Genomic DNA, 13,156 nt, shown 5'->3' with positions numbered 1-13,156 from the left:
ACTTTCCACTGCTCAACTTGACTTATGATGTAAATGAGTTACACATAATTGTACATCCTTCAGTTTCAACATGTTTCTTAGAAGTGGCCAGGACGCCTCACCTATTGCATCTCTCACACTGCCATAGTCGTTCGAGATGGGATGAAGAGTCGAGGCCCCGCCTCCAAATGCCACAACTGCAATATTTTCCTCCTGTTCCAGATCCTCCGCAGATTCTTCTATGTCTGGTTTGATGAAACATTACTCACATTATGCAATACATTAAACTCGTGTGTTTGTTTCTACAGTCAGCAGAATGGCAGATGTATGGTGGGTGTATGATTGAATGATAATTGATTTGTATAGCGCCTGGTTTCCAGATTGGACTGCTCAAAGGCGCTTGTTGAAGTGAGCGGAAAAAAGATATGTTTTCAGATGAGATAGAAAAGAGTTTTTTGTTTCACAATTTCTGATTTCCAGTGGTAGGGCATTCCACAGTTTTGGAGCTGCAAAAAAGACCCACTTCGCCCATCTTTGTTTTAATTTTAGGAACATGAAGTAGTTTATCATCGGCTGATCTTAAAGCTCTTATGGGTTTGTAGTGATGTAGCATGTCCTTAATATAAGTTGGGGAGTTGTCATCATTTAGTGCCCAATATGTGATAGAAAGAGTCTTGAAAGTGATGCGGTGCTCTACGGGTAGCCAGTGGAGTAATTTATAATCTGCATGAGATCACCGAGTCTGAGCCAGACAAGTGTTTGTATCATTTGCAACAAACTCCCCCGATACGGAACATGTTAAACGGAGCACAGGTTACTTGGAACTTTAACACTGACTCCCGGCTTTGCACGACTGACACAAATATTTCTGAATAGATACTCATCACCTTCAACAGTAACAATACGTTTCTTACCATCAATGAACGCTTCTAGGAGGCGTTTCATGTCCTCTAGCCCCTCTTCTCCAATACTGGATGATGTGTCAAGACACAAGACGGTATTCATGACGCCCCTCGCTTTTGGATACGGAGAACCGTCTGTCAAAAGAACAAACAAAATACGTTGGCACTGTGGTTGACAGTATGGTCACTGCATCAATTTACAATACATATTCACTGTGCAATGAAACATTCTTACATATACATGTTTTCTTAAATCTTATATTACCTTCCTCCAAAGTCTTTTCCACACATCCCCAGACTTTGCCCACTTCATAATGTTTGACTAGGGCTGATTTGATTTCAGCTAGTACTTCCATCATCTTCCCTCCTTCTCCTAGGACTGGTTTGTCACCAGCAGATCCAGACCTTCTAACAAAGCAGAGTATATATGTACCTTTGATAGTAAAATATTGCATTACTATGATTGATGTTAGTAAATAGTAAAATTTCAAGCAAAGTATGTTGGAATTATTAGTATGTATCCATATAGGTTTTATGCATCGAACGTAATGATTATATTTTGGTATACAACACCTTCTAATTTCATTGGGATCCTTTGGTACATCAAGTTCCCGTCTATCAGGCTTTCCTTGGATTTGTTCCTCTGTTAGGCAGCTATCTGACGGGTCAGTGATTTCTGGATCGTGTTGGGGAGTTCCGCGTTTAGTGATTCCTTCCTCAACACCGACAAAGGGTTGAACTGTATTTGACTGATTTTCAGAACTTTCTTTCTTCACAGGAAAATAGATGACGCCATCAGATGTAGGTGTTTTGACCTCATCAGTTGGGTACGCTGCAGACGATTCCAACTCTACATGTGATTGTGGTTTTGTTGTGATGGTTTCTTTCTTGATGTCAGGCTCTTTCGTCAATCCCTTTATCAGAGATGAGGTCTCTACAGAGGAATGCTCGCTTGGTTTCGTCTTGTCACTGACGGACACAAGCTGACCCACGGTTACCTGTGGTGCATCCTTCTCGGAGTCGCCTCTGATGCGCTGAGTGATCATGGACAGAGCCTCTCGGATTTCATAGGTCTGTTCTCTCTGCTCCCTGGCGTGTGCCTCAATTATCCTTCTCTGCTCCGTCATCTCATGTTCCAGGGAAACGAAACGATTACCAATAGATTCCTGATTTTCCTCGCCTTCGATGTCTTGTAGTATTGTATCTGTAGATCTGTGAATGAGAATAATACTAATTCTCTAACATACATATCCTACCCCTTGATCTGGTATTGCTAGAAAAATCCCAAATTGGAGACAATTAGTCACGAAGCAATTTACCATTCTTGTAGTCACTCTATTGCTGTACAATGCATCGTTCCAACAACATATTGTCCATTGGATCGATAAGTTGTAATTGATATGTTACCTTTCGATTGCTTATAGATCTATTGTTATGTTTACACATATTTGCATTAAAATACAGCAAATAGCCAGTTTCAGAGCGGTAAATACACGAAACCCCAGTTAAGTAGATGTTAACAGGAACAGGGCCCTTCCCTCGGATACATGTCATAGGTTAATGTCTAAGGACCTTACACTGCTCTGCCCATACTCTGCTGATATGGGATGTACATGGAATCTGTTGGGAATGCGTGGTCTGCTTGGAGGAAACACTCCCGCTTCAAGTCAGCACAGGGCGGAAGGGATGAGTTAAAAATCTTCATCCTCAGCTGCACCGGAGGCAGGGTGTTGCAGCAGGAGGACATCATTTCCTTGAATATTGCCTGCAAGACAGCTGAATTCCGAGCCATTGACCCCATCGATTCTCTGTCGTTGTGTTGCAGTATGAATTGGAGAGGAGTATATTTGACCGCAACAAGCTTAGCATCGAAACTCTTGAAAAGGTCAGATAGAAACTGTTGCAGCATGGATGTGTTTCGGACAAGTGATTTTGCCACCTCGTGTTGAAGGTCCAACTCTTCCTGGGAACCCCTGGTGAGAGTCATCGAGGACAGTACGTATGTAGCATCTGGAACGTGCTCCCAATGGACACAGATCAATGTTTCTGTCTCTGAAAGTAACATAACAATAGAAACGTGCGTTAAATTAAATAGGATAGCGTAGGATTAGTTTCTGAGACCAACAAATACAGGAAACAGTTCTTGAGAGCATTCCGAACATCCATCAGCTAACATCAATTGATATGAATAATGAAGATGTGATGAACACGTAGATCCTTCTATCCTTCCTTACCCTCAACCTTCTCGTCCTTATCCAACATCTCAAACATGTCCTGGTTACACGCTATATCAACGACTACTGGGCTGTCGGTGTGAGATAAGGCAACTCCATTCCGTATTTCTCTAAAATGAAGTTCTGTCATCATAGCTCCCTTGTTTCAACAACAACTATCTGAAATAGGATGACACGACACATCATAACGGCACAATACTGCAGGGGGTGAAGCTTTAGGGAAGTACGATGTAGGAATAATAATAATAATAATAATAATAATAATTGTATGGCGCTGTGAAAAGGTTTCACCCTTTTAATAAGGATCATTAAAACTTAATTATGTCCTGGACAAACGACTGACGAAATCCCTCTTATCCCATCTGATCTGTTTCCGTGTTTATTCAAAATTTTGAAGCGGTGATTTAAAAGAGTGACCGTTTTGAACTGCAGCTGCGGTTCCAGAAGTGCGTGCGTGCGTGCGTGTGTGTGTGTGCGTGTTCCGATTTGGATTGTGTCATCGGTACCCGATGTCACTGATCGCTGCCAATGCCTGCAGTGGTGTATCTGAATGATTTCTGACTGGGGCGACTACAACATTAACCGGTTGTAAGTAAGTAAGTTCCGTCTGCGTCGGTAAATGTATTACACCAACAACAGTACTTGTGGAGTTAGCTCCCTTGTGTCACAAAACGACAAGAAAATGCGGACGAAAATCAGACAGTGTATCACACTACATTCTCCACCAAGTATGTTCATCAGATGAGGTGTGGACATAACTGTAAAATGTCCCCCAACAGTTATATCTCAGCACGTCGAGCCTGGTGAGGCTGTAAGTATTATATTTAATATTGAGATACTCGAATAACTACAAATGCGACATACACTTACTTGTTTGTGCCTTGTTTTACTTTCGTTCCCTTGTGTAGTTTCCACCGTTATAAATAGAATTTCATCACGTGTCACTGATGCTCAAATAAACACACAGAACATATTTTCCGGTTACGCGCTTCGGATATCTGATATCTTAAAAACAAAATAACTATTGAACAAGCCGATCATTGTGTATGTATATGCACCCACAAAAGACTTTACCCACACACATATATACGCACACATATACTTTGTGGTGTGTGTGTGTGTGTGTGTGTGTGTGTGTGTGTGTGTGTGTGTGTGTGTGTGTGTGTTGGTGGTTAAAGCGCTTGCTCGTCTCACCAAAGACCCGGGTTCTACTCCCCACATGGTTACAAGGTGTCAAACCCATATCTGGTGTCCCCCGCCGTGATATGTGTGTGTGTGTGTGTGTTTGTTTGTTTGTTTGTTTGTTTGTTTGTCCTTTCTTGACACATTATGTTCCTTGATTCTGAATGTAGTTCCTTCCTATTTCTATGTTCCAATTTATATAATATAACAGGAAGTAAATCAATAAATACGTTAATTTAATACTCGTAAAAAGCTACTGCACACCACAAAAATATACAATTAAACAAAGAACCTACATGATGCATAAGTTCCATGAAGCACATGTATTGAATACGTGCATGCATGCATGCCTATTATGACATGCCGGAGTTTCCTTGATCAAGGTAACGATATACTCTAAAATGCTGTGTTTGATACCTGGGACACTTGGTGGTACGCGAACATGGGCGCTACACCTACAGGAACAGAGTTACATATTAACACACTATCACTGTATCAGCTGTGATTGTACTTCCTGCGAGACGTGCATTCTCGAGAAACCCAACCAAGGACTTTCCACTAGTGCTAAATATAGATCCAAGCTGTCAACCACAGTTTTGGGCCGTGTTGCGCGACCTTCCTGGTACAAAGAAGTCATGATAATACTGACACTGTCCTTGCATAATTCAGTGGTCTAGAGATAAATAATAAGGAATGTTATGTAGAAATCCATTATCGTCGTTACAAAATGAATTTTCGCTTAAAAAATGCCTTTAGTTTTACATATATGTCCAAACTGTTTCAGCTAATCTACACAAGTTATATGTCCATGGTATAACATATTGATTCTCTTCTGTGTGTTATGGTAACGTATCACAAATTTCAACTGTCTCATGCATATACTTACAAGAAATTCACCTGCCTGTTGAGGAGCACGTATTGTAACAACCCACAGGTCAAGCTGACCAACTGAACCTTTATCAAATACTTGAACACTTTATACCCTATATATAGATCCACATCACATAGACAAAACATCAAACTGGGGATATCCATCATGCCCGTCATCTGGATACCTTCACACAACCATAACGGGTAAGATACATTGCAAAAACTGGTGTGTGAACATGTACGACTAAATGAGATAATATATCCACACTTTTAGTAAATGTACTAACTGCTTCTGGGATTACAAACCGTTATGATTGTTCATTGTGTGACAAAGAGCGTCTGCTTTCGGTTTACACCACAGTTGGTAGTGACGACTGAAACCATGGCAGGGGAGTCATCAGTAAATCTTAGTGGCATGGCAAAGGCCATAGGACGCGAGATCCAGTGTCACTAATATTAAGACCATATCTAAAGGGATGCAGGTCAGTGAACAGCCACTGACGTTGTTGTCCGGTATACCACTGACAGAGTCACATTAATCATGCTTTATCTACCTCCGGTGCAGAAGAGTACGATGTCCATTGTACTGGCTTTCACGGGCTACACATACAATCTGTACAGCAATATCTATTACAACCCAACCCAACCCAACCCACCCACCCATAAATTTCTTGGAATCTTTAAGATAATTTCAATCATGACAAGGAACGAGCTTGTAGTACTTATGAAATGTAACAGACAAAACGTTGTGAAAAATGTTGTTAATGCAAACAAGTGTACCAAAATCGTTTGTGTTCGATTATGAGAAATCATGATCGATTGCTTGGTCGTTTAATCATTATTTAATTTCAATTAATCGGACCACCACTAATTTATAACATAAACTACTTGTCCAATAACGAACAGCTAGGTTACGTTTGTCTCTTCAGATTTTTCCAGACACACCTATTACAATTTCAAACAGATTTTGTAGTGCAAATTTTATAACCTTTTTTATCTTTATAATCCTGTTAGTTTATTCATGTGCTTTTCTTCTATTACGTATAAATAAATCACCCAGACAAACTTAAACTTTCATCCCTGAGGTATGCTCGTGAGAACCATGACAAGTATGGACGCGCAAAGGTTATTGAGCTACAATAATTGTCTTTAGAATAGCCAAAAGCCAATGTTAAGCTAAAAATCTGGCATTAAAAAAATGTGACATACCCTCGTATAATGCTTCTGTTGTTTCAGATAAACGCTAGACCCTATCAGTATTCATGAAGAGTGCACTTACAGACAGACAGTGAGGGTAGTCTAGCAAAAGTAAGATTCAGCATGGCCGAGGAGGACATCGAAATAACGGGACGGCGCAACAAAGTGATGGTAGGAAAGTCGAATGTATGGGTGGACAACCAAACTGGCGCTGAGGTCAAAGGTTTGTTTAAATATTTGTTCAACACAGGTTTATGTCATCATCATTCGTATGCGATTGAAGATAAGACGAAAAACTTTGACATTTCGTTGGAGTAGCACATGAACATAACGTAGCCAGTGTCATAATGTCTCCCTACACAGTGGTATAATGAGGGGGTGGGACATATTATCATCATCTCAGAAATGACATCTCATTTGTACATATTCCACCACATTAATGATATGGGATTTACAAAATACGATCGCATATCTTTCAAGGCTACAGGTTTTGTATACATATGTACGGTTCTGGCATACATATTTATGATATGTCCTGGTTCTGGTATACATATTTATGATATGTCCTGGTTCTGGTATACATATTTATGACATGTCCTGGCTCTGGTATACATATTTATGATATGTCCTGCTTCTGGTATACATATTTATGATATGTCCTGGTTCTGGTATTTATGATGTGTCCTGGCTTTGGTATGTATATTTATGATATGTCCTGGTTCTGGTAATCATAGTTATGATAAGTCCTGGTTCTTGTATACATATTTATGATATGTCCTGGTTCTGTTATTTATGATGTGTCCTGGCTTTGGTATGTATATTTATGATATGTCCTGGTTCTGGTAATCATATTTATGATAAGTCCTGGTTCTTGTATACATATTTATGATATGTCCTGGCTCTGGTATACATATTTATGATATGTCCTGGTTCTGGTATATATATTTAAGATATGTCCTGGTACTGGTATACATATTTAAGATATGTCCTGGTACTGGTATACATATTTAAGATATGTCCTGGTTCTGGTATATATATTTATGATATGTCCTGGTACTTCTATATATGTTTATGATATGTCCTGGTTCTGGTATATATATTTATGATATGTCCTGGTACTGGTATATATATTTAAGATATGTCCTGGTACTGGTATACATATTTAAGATATGTCCTGGTTCTGGTATATATATTTATGATATGTCCTGGCTCTTGCATACATATTTATGATATGTCCTGGTACTGGTATACATATTTAAGATATGTCCTGGCTCTGGTATACATATTTATGATATGTCCTGGTTCTGGTATATATATTTAAGATATGTCCTGGTACTTCTATATATGTTTATGATATGTCCTGGTTCTGGTATATATATTTATGATATGTCCTGGTACTGGTATACATATTTAAGATATGTCCTGGTACTGGTATACATATTTAAGATATGTCCTGGTTCTGGTATATATATTTATGATATGTCCTGGCTCTGGCATACATATTTATGATATGTCCTGGTACTGGTATACATATTTAAGATATGTCCTGGCTCTGGCATACATATTTATGATATGTCCTGGTACTGGTATACATATTTAAGATATGTCCTGGCTCTGGTATATATATTTATGATATGTCCTGGTTCTGGCATACATATTTATGATATGTCCTGGCTCTGGTATGCATATTTATGATATGTCCCGGTTCGGGTATACATATTTATGATATGTCCTGGTTCTGGTATACATATTTAAGATATGTCCTGGTTCTGGTATATATATTTATGATATGTCCTGGTTCTGGTATATATATTTATAATATGTCCTGGTTGTGGTATACATAGTTATGATATGTCCTGCTTCTGGTATACATATTTATGATATGTCCTGCTTCTGGTATACATATTAATGATAAGTCCTGGTTCTGGTGTACATATTTATGATATGTCCTGCTTCTGGTATACATATGTATGATATGTCCTGGTTCTGGTGTACATATTTATGATATATCCTGGTTCTGGCATACATATTTATGATATGTCCTGGTTCTGGTATACATATTTATGATATGTCCTGGTTCTGATATACATATTTATGACGTGTCCTGGTTCTGGTATATATATTTATATGTCCTGGTTCTGGTATATATATAAGATATCAGGTTTTATACATCCAAAAATTAGAGCTATTATTACTTCGTTATATACCTCAGATTTTCATACACAGTATGTTTATCTCCATTCTATCTTAACCGTGTTATTAAGATTTTAAAAACGAACTATTTACCGTTGCGACGGTGCCGCTGCGCTAATCGATTCAGGGGTATATGACGTGTTTATATACCTCTGAATGACTTTAATGATCCAGTCACAACCCAGTATTTACTGAAGTCATGGTAGAATTTAGATTTGTCTAGATATTTACAATTGTTCTTGTTCGGATATATACTGTAGGTACTTAGGAAATATGTACGATTTGTAGTTGTCAACGTATTATAGTACACAAGATTTGCTCATATCGTGGTTTAATGTTTGAAAGACCCTTCCATGACTAAGTAGTTATGATATGTACTGAATGCACTGGTACATGAATATATTGACATCAGTTGGAGTTTGTCCTGCACAGTGGATCATCCACCATTTTCTACACAACCCAACTTGAGGCGGAGAATCGAAGTCGGCGGAGAGGAAAATGAAGTGATGCGTGGCGACGACAGTACCTACGTTAGAATTAGACGAAACACAGGTATGTTATGGGAACGAACATTCCATTGATTATCACACCAATATGAAACTCAGGTGAATATTGTTGCGTCAACAATAGTTTAATGTGTGTGTGTGTGTGTGTGTTATTGAGGTAACACGTGACGTATGCTCCTTAATATGAGCCCTTCCCGTGAGAGAAGCGCGTGAGGCATTTTCATTGTCACCTAAATCCACTATGGACACACATTTTCACCTGAGCTTCATGTTGTTGTGATGTTCTTACACACACGCATGCGCACACGCATACCGCAATTGATAGACACACATATAAATGCATACATGAGATATATGATAATGATAATAGTAATAATGATGATGATGATGATGATGATGATGTGATGATGATGATGATGATGATGATGATGATGATGATGATGATTGTACTGATAATGGGGATTGTGGTGGTGCTACTGCTGCACCGAGTGTTGAGGAAAAGAGTAATCCAGCTGAGCACGTCGCTTGAATGAAGTCGGCGGGCCTGAAAATGAAACAGAAGGCCTTCAGGACCAGTCACTTTCCACTCGTAACCGTTAGTGTGTGATTTTGCATTACAATGTAAATATGGACTGAACTTGGCTGCCAGACACCTTTTCAGTATCTTAAGCGACCCGGTCCTCTGCCAAGACTTTCAGACCCCTTCTGACACTCTGGATCACGCAGGTAGACCACATTCCCTACAAAGTACTTAGTGGGTTCAACTCGGCAGCACTTCCACGGAGAAGGCCCATTGGCCGGCAGGGCTGCGAGTCGATGGGGCATGGATCCTGAGCTGATGATGAACTTTACCAGCCTGACTGGGCCCGAATCACCGCGCCCTATTTAATCCGTAAAACAAAACAATTCATGGAAAACACTCTGTTTATGTGGCGATGTTTTCATACAGCGTATCGTCCTTGCCATTTGTTGTACAACACAACCGCCAATTTTAAGATTATGAGAAAATATGTGGCGTATTGTGAGAACAAATGGCTGTATACAGTTTATCATAATCTGAATTTGCAGACCATCTCAACAGTTTACTCGTCAATGAAATGACTTTTTTTTAGTTATTATACCTATAACATATGCTTCTGTGTCCCTTGCACTTGGTATTTCAGTCTCTTTGTATTGACCAATATTGTGGTCTTTGATCGTCCATAATATTTCAGATAGGATTTCGCCTGGTGACGTCAGTCATCATGGCGTGAAGGTACACGTGACTGAGGAAGGCTCAAGGGGCACGACGATGAGGGACCATGGGGCCATGACGATGAGGAACCTAGAAGGACCACAGGACACAGAAGAACCAGAGGATTTGGTCAAAGTTAAAGAAGATAATGTACCTAACATTCATTTTCGCAAGGAGGTGGAAGGTAAACTCGTTCAGATTGGACACTGCTGTACCATCGTAGACATCCGAATTGATGATCAAGCTATGGACAGACTGGAAAGGGGCGGGGAACTTGTAGGTACTGTACACATAACATTGGTTATATGCATCGTATTTGACACTGGTAGACGAATTAGTTCTGTCTACCCTTCGGTGATGAGCGAATGTTTGAACCACTAGGCTACTGCACTGGTGATAATTGATATACCGTGTTAACAAAATTCAGTAGTAAGGTGAGGTAACATGAGGCTTAATGACCTGTCCCATATGTAACGGCAGCCATACCGACAGATTTGATCCCCGTCTAAATCTTCTAAATACATTTGTAATTCATTTTATGAAATTCCCTTTCCCATGTCTCAATTGTATGTGCATCATGTCGATTTTTATGAGACCTTTGTGAAATTTGTTCTACATACGTTAAAAAGGTTTCAAAACGTCTTTGATGAATAAGTAGCGTATATCATAGTACAGTAGAGGATGGTATAAATGAATGTTAAAGCATCGTTTCAGGAAAGCTCAGCGATGGGAAAAGTATCTCATTCAATTGGGATTTCGAGGGTTCCGAAATGAGGATCAAGAGAAACATTCACTTTAAAGTTTCGGAGGCTATTGACAATTTTACGAGCTTTTACTTGCGAGTTTTAAGGAGGACGATTTTCGTTATTCGCGAAAATTGTTACAGGACATCTTTGAGAAGTACAAAGTTTACATGAAACGGATATTCTTCGGCTCTATCGTGATTGAGGTCGCCCATGCTAGCCAACAGTCAGTACAGGACATGGAGAGCAGGCCAGGCCAACTTATCAACATGTTTAAAGACTTTGTGTTCCTGATTACTAAGCGTAAGGTGGAAGTAGAGGTGTCCTTTGAGAGCGTTCCAACATCTGAGCCAATACCACGGCCCAGATACGGCCAACCGTCGACAACAGAAGCACCAAGGTAGGTATCAATCCAAATCTGTTTCCAGGAATTTCTCATGCTTCCATTTCGTTGTCAATTCAAGGCACAATTATATGCTGGCCACTGCTGAGAAACAGCTGGACTTATGTGTTGCATGCAACGTAAAGTATTGTTCACTGTCTGAGTCTTTTGACAGTGTATATTAGATAATAAGTTCACTGATCGATATCATTCAGGCATTTCTGGTATCATAAAATTATTCAACCTCAATACTTGTATTTCCCCACTATAACTATGACAATGATAACAAACAAAACAATAACAATGTGCCTCAATCAACGTTTGAAAAATATATTTTTTCGCGTGTTTTTGCACGCGAACAGTTTAACGTGTGGCCTCTGTGTGAATCAGATGCTGCCAATCAATACTCTCGATCTATTGAATATATTATCCAAGTGATTCGTGGTGGTGTGTGGGTTTGTGAATAGAGCGCAAATCACAAATCAGTTGAGGTTAAGCAACGTTGGTGACCATGTTTGGCAACTTGACTCCTGGGAGTTTCTAGGACTTCTGTCCTGCCCCACAAGCAAGGGCCTATGTGGTCACACCTTAGGCAAGTGAGTTTGTTCCAAATTGCTTCTGTAGTCTGTTCACCCAGAAGCAAATGGGTACCCGATGGTATAAGTCATATGACTATTAACCTTCTAGCGCCTCACGGGCAGCTTGGGTTATCCGGGGTAATATCATCCATCACGTTGTATGTGCTTAGAGCATGTCCGTGCGACGGGGAGTCCAGCGCTATACAAGTGGCCTTACTATAATTATGTGTCAAGATTTTCGTCTCATCATTTAACATGGAGCATCATGTGTGTTTAAGGTCACTGAAAATAGTATACACCTGACTTTTTATATGTTTGAGGTGACTGAAATAGTGCTCACCTGACTTTTTATATGTTTAAAGTCACTAAACATAGTATACACCTGACTTTTTATATGCAAATTCAATCGTAAATCACCCCAACGATTACAGTATTTATCCATTGGCTGTAACCGGCCGAGAAACCTCCAAGCGTTATGGTAATGGTCAAACCACTCGAACCTGTTATGAAGAAACATAGTCGAGTGATATTCGTCAGAACCGAACCATTATATGTTTGACATAACCATGATATATTATACACACTCACAACCACAAAAAAAACCTCACCCAGACACATTCCCATATCCACACCCACCCCAACACCCACGGGCTTTCATAATCGCCCATAGTTAAGTCAGTTGTGTAAAGTGCACGTTAAGAATGACCTTCCTTCCTTGAATTCATTAAACAGAGGCAGCTGCAACAACGATAGAATGATAGAATCGTTCAGATACATATGCACGTTGGTCCACACGAACAGGGATGTAGTAAGAGATCAAGTGAAATCTAATGCTATCTTTCTCCTACAGAACACAAGCACAAGAGGACGACGAGCTGTACTGTTTGTCAGGTACATGTGCACTTACGCGACCTCTGTATATATGTGTTATATGAGTTGTGGAAGCGATAATATGTCCATGACTTTGGATAGATTTGTAATACTAGTTTGATGCCAAAACTAATATAGTGACGGCTCTACGCTTCGCTTATACACTCAACATTCCGTCTTTTTTAAAAATATCCACACTGAAATGAGATTTTTATACACTGAAGCATCACAATAGGCGGAAGGGGTGGGGGATAAGGTGGGGGTGGGGTGAAGGGGTTCGAACCCT

The 13,156-nt window shown here is 39.7% G+C and overlaps 2 protein-coding genes across 8 annotated transcripts in view; one reads left to right on the top strand and one right to left on the bottom strand.

Moving 5' to 3' along the window:
• LOC124263163 overlaps positions 1–5,272 on the bottom strand; it is a 20,249-nt gene extending 14,977 nt beyond the window's left edge. For 3 of the 6 annotated variants that reach the window (XM_046697734.1, XM_046697773.1, XM_046697765.1), the window contains exons 1-8: positions 5,184–5,272; positions 3,986–4,120; positions 3,116–3,274; positions 2,459–2,933; positions 1,455–2,093; positions 1,147–1,289; positions 894–1,016; positions 102–224 (exon numbers count right to left, since the gene is read on the bottom strand). In XM_046697734.1, coding sequence (XP_046553690.1) covers positions 102–224; positions 894–1,016; positions 1,147–1,289; positions 1,455–2,093; positions 2,459–2,933; positions 3,116–3,248 — 1,636 coding nt within the window. In that variant the 5' untranslated portion in view covers positions 3,249–3,274; positions 3,986–4,120; positions 5,184–5,272. Of the gene's footprint in view, positions 1–101; positions 225–893; positions 1,017–1,146; positions 1,290–1,454; positions 2,094–2,458; positions 2,934–3,115; positions 3,275–3,979; positions 4,121–5,183 lie in introns of all 6 variants that reach the window. The other 3 variants (XM_046697741.1, XM_046697757.1, XM_046697749.1) reach the window with 3 other exon arrangements.
• LOC124263202 overlaps positions 3,777–13,156 on the top strand; it is a 23,164-nt gene continuing 13,784 nt past the window's right edge. The window contains exons 1-6 of one of the 2 annotated variants that reach the window (XM_046697793.1): positions 3,777–3,926; positions 6,404–6,587; positions 8,990–9,109; positions 10,278–10,577; positions 11,012–11,440; positions 12,851–12,891. In XM_046697793.1, the coding sequence (XP_046553749.1) occupies positions 11,211–11,440; positions 12,851–12,891 (271 nt within the window). In that variant the 5' untranslated portion in view covers positions 3,777–3,926; positions 6,404–6,587; positions 8,990–9,109; positions 10,278–10,577; positions 11,012–11,210. Of the gene's footprint in view, positions 3,927–5,294; positions 5,372–6,403; positions 6,588–8,989; positions 9,110–10,277; positions 10,578–11,011; positions 11,441–12,850; positions 12,892–13,156 lie in introns of those variants that run through there. The other variant, XM_046697785.1, reaches the window with a different exon arrangement.

The sequence above is a fragment of the Haliotis rubra genome, unplaced genomic scaffold (assembly GCF_003918875.1).
Source record: "Haliotis rubra isolate DU_JTF1 unplaced genomic scaffold, ASM391887v1 Scf120, whole genome shotgun sequence".
Classification (NCBI taxonomy): domain Eukaryota; kingdom Metazoa; phylum Mollusca; class Gastropoda; order Lepetellida; family Haliotidae; genus Haliotis; species Haliotis rubra.
The sequence above is the reverse complement of the archived record's forward strand: the minus strand, read 5'-3'. Positions and strand labels throughout refer to the sequence as shown.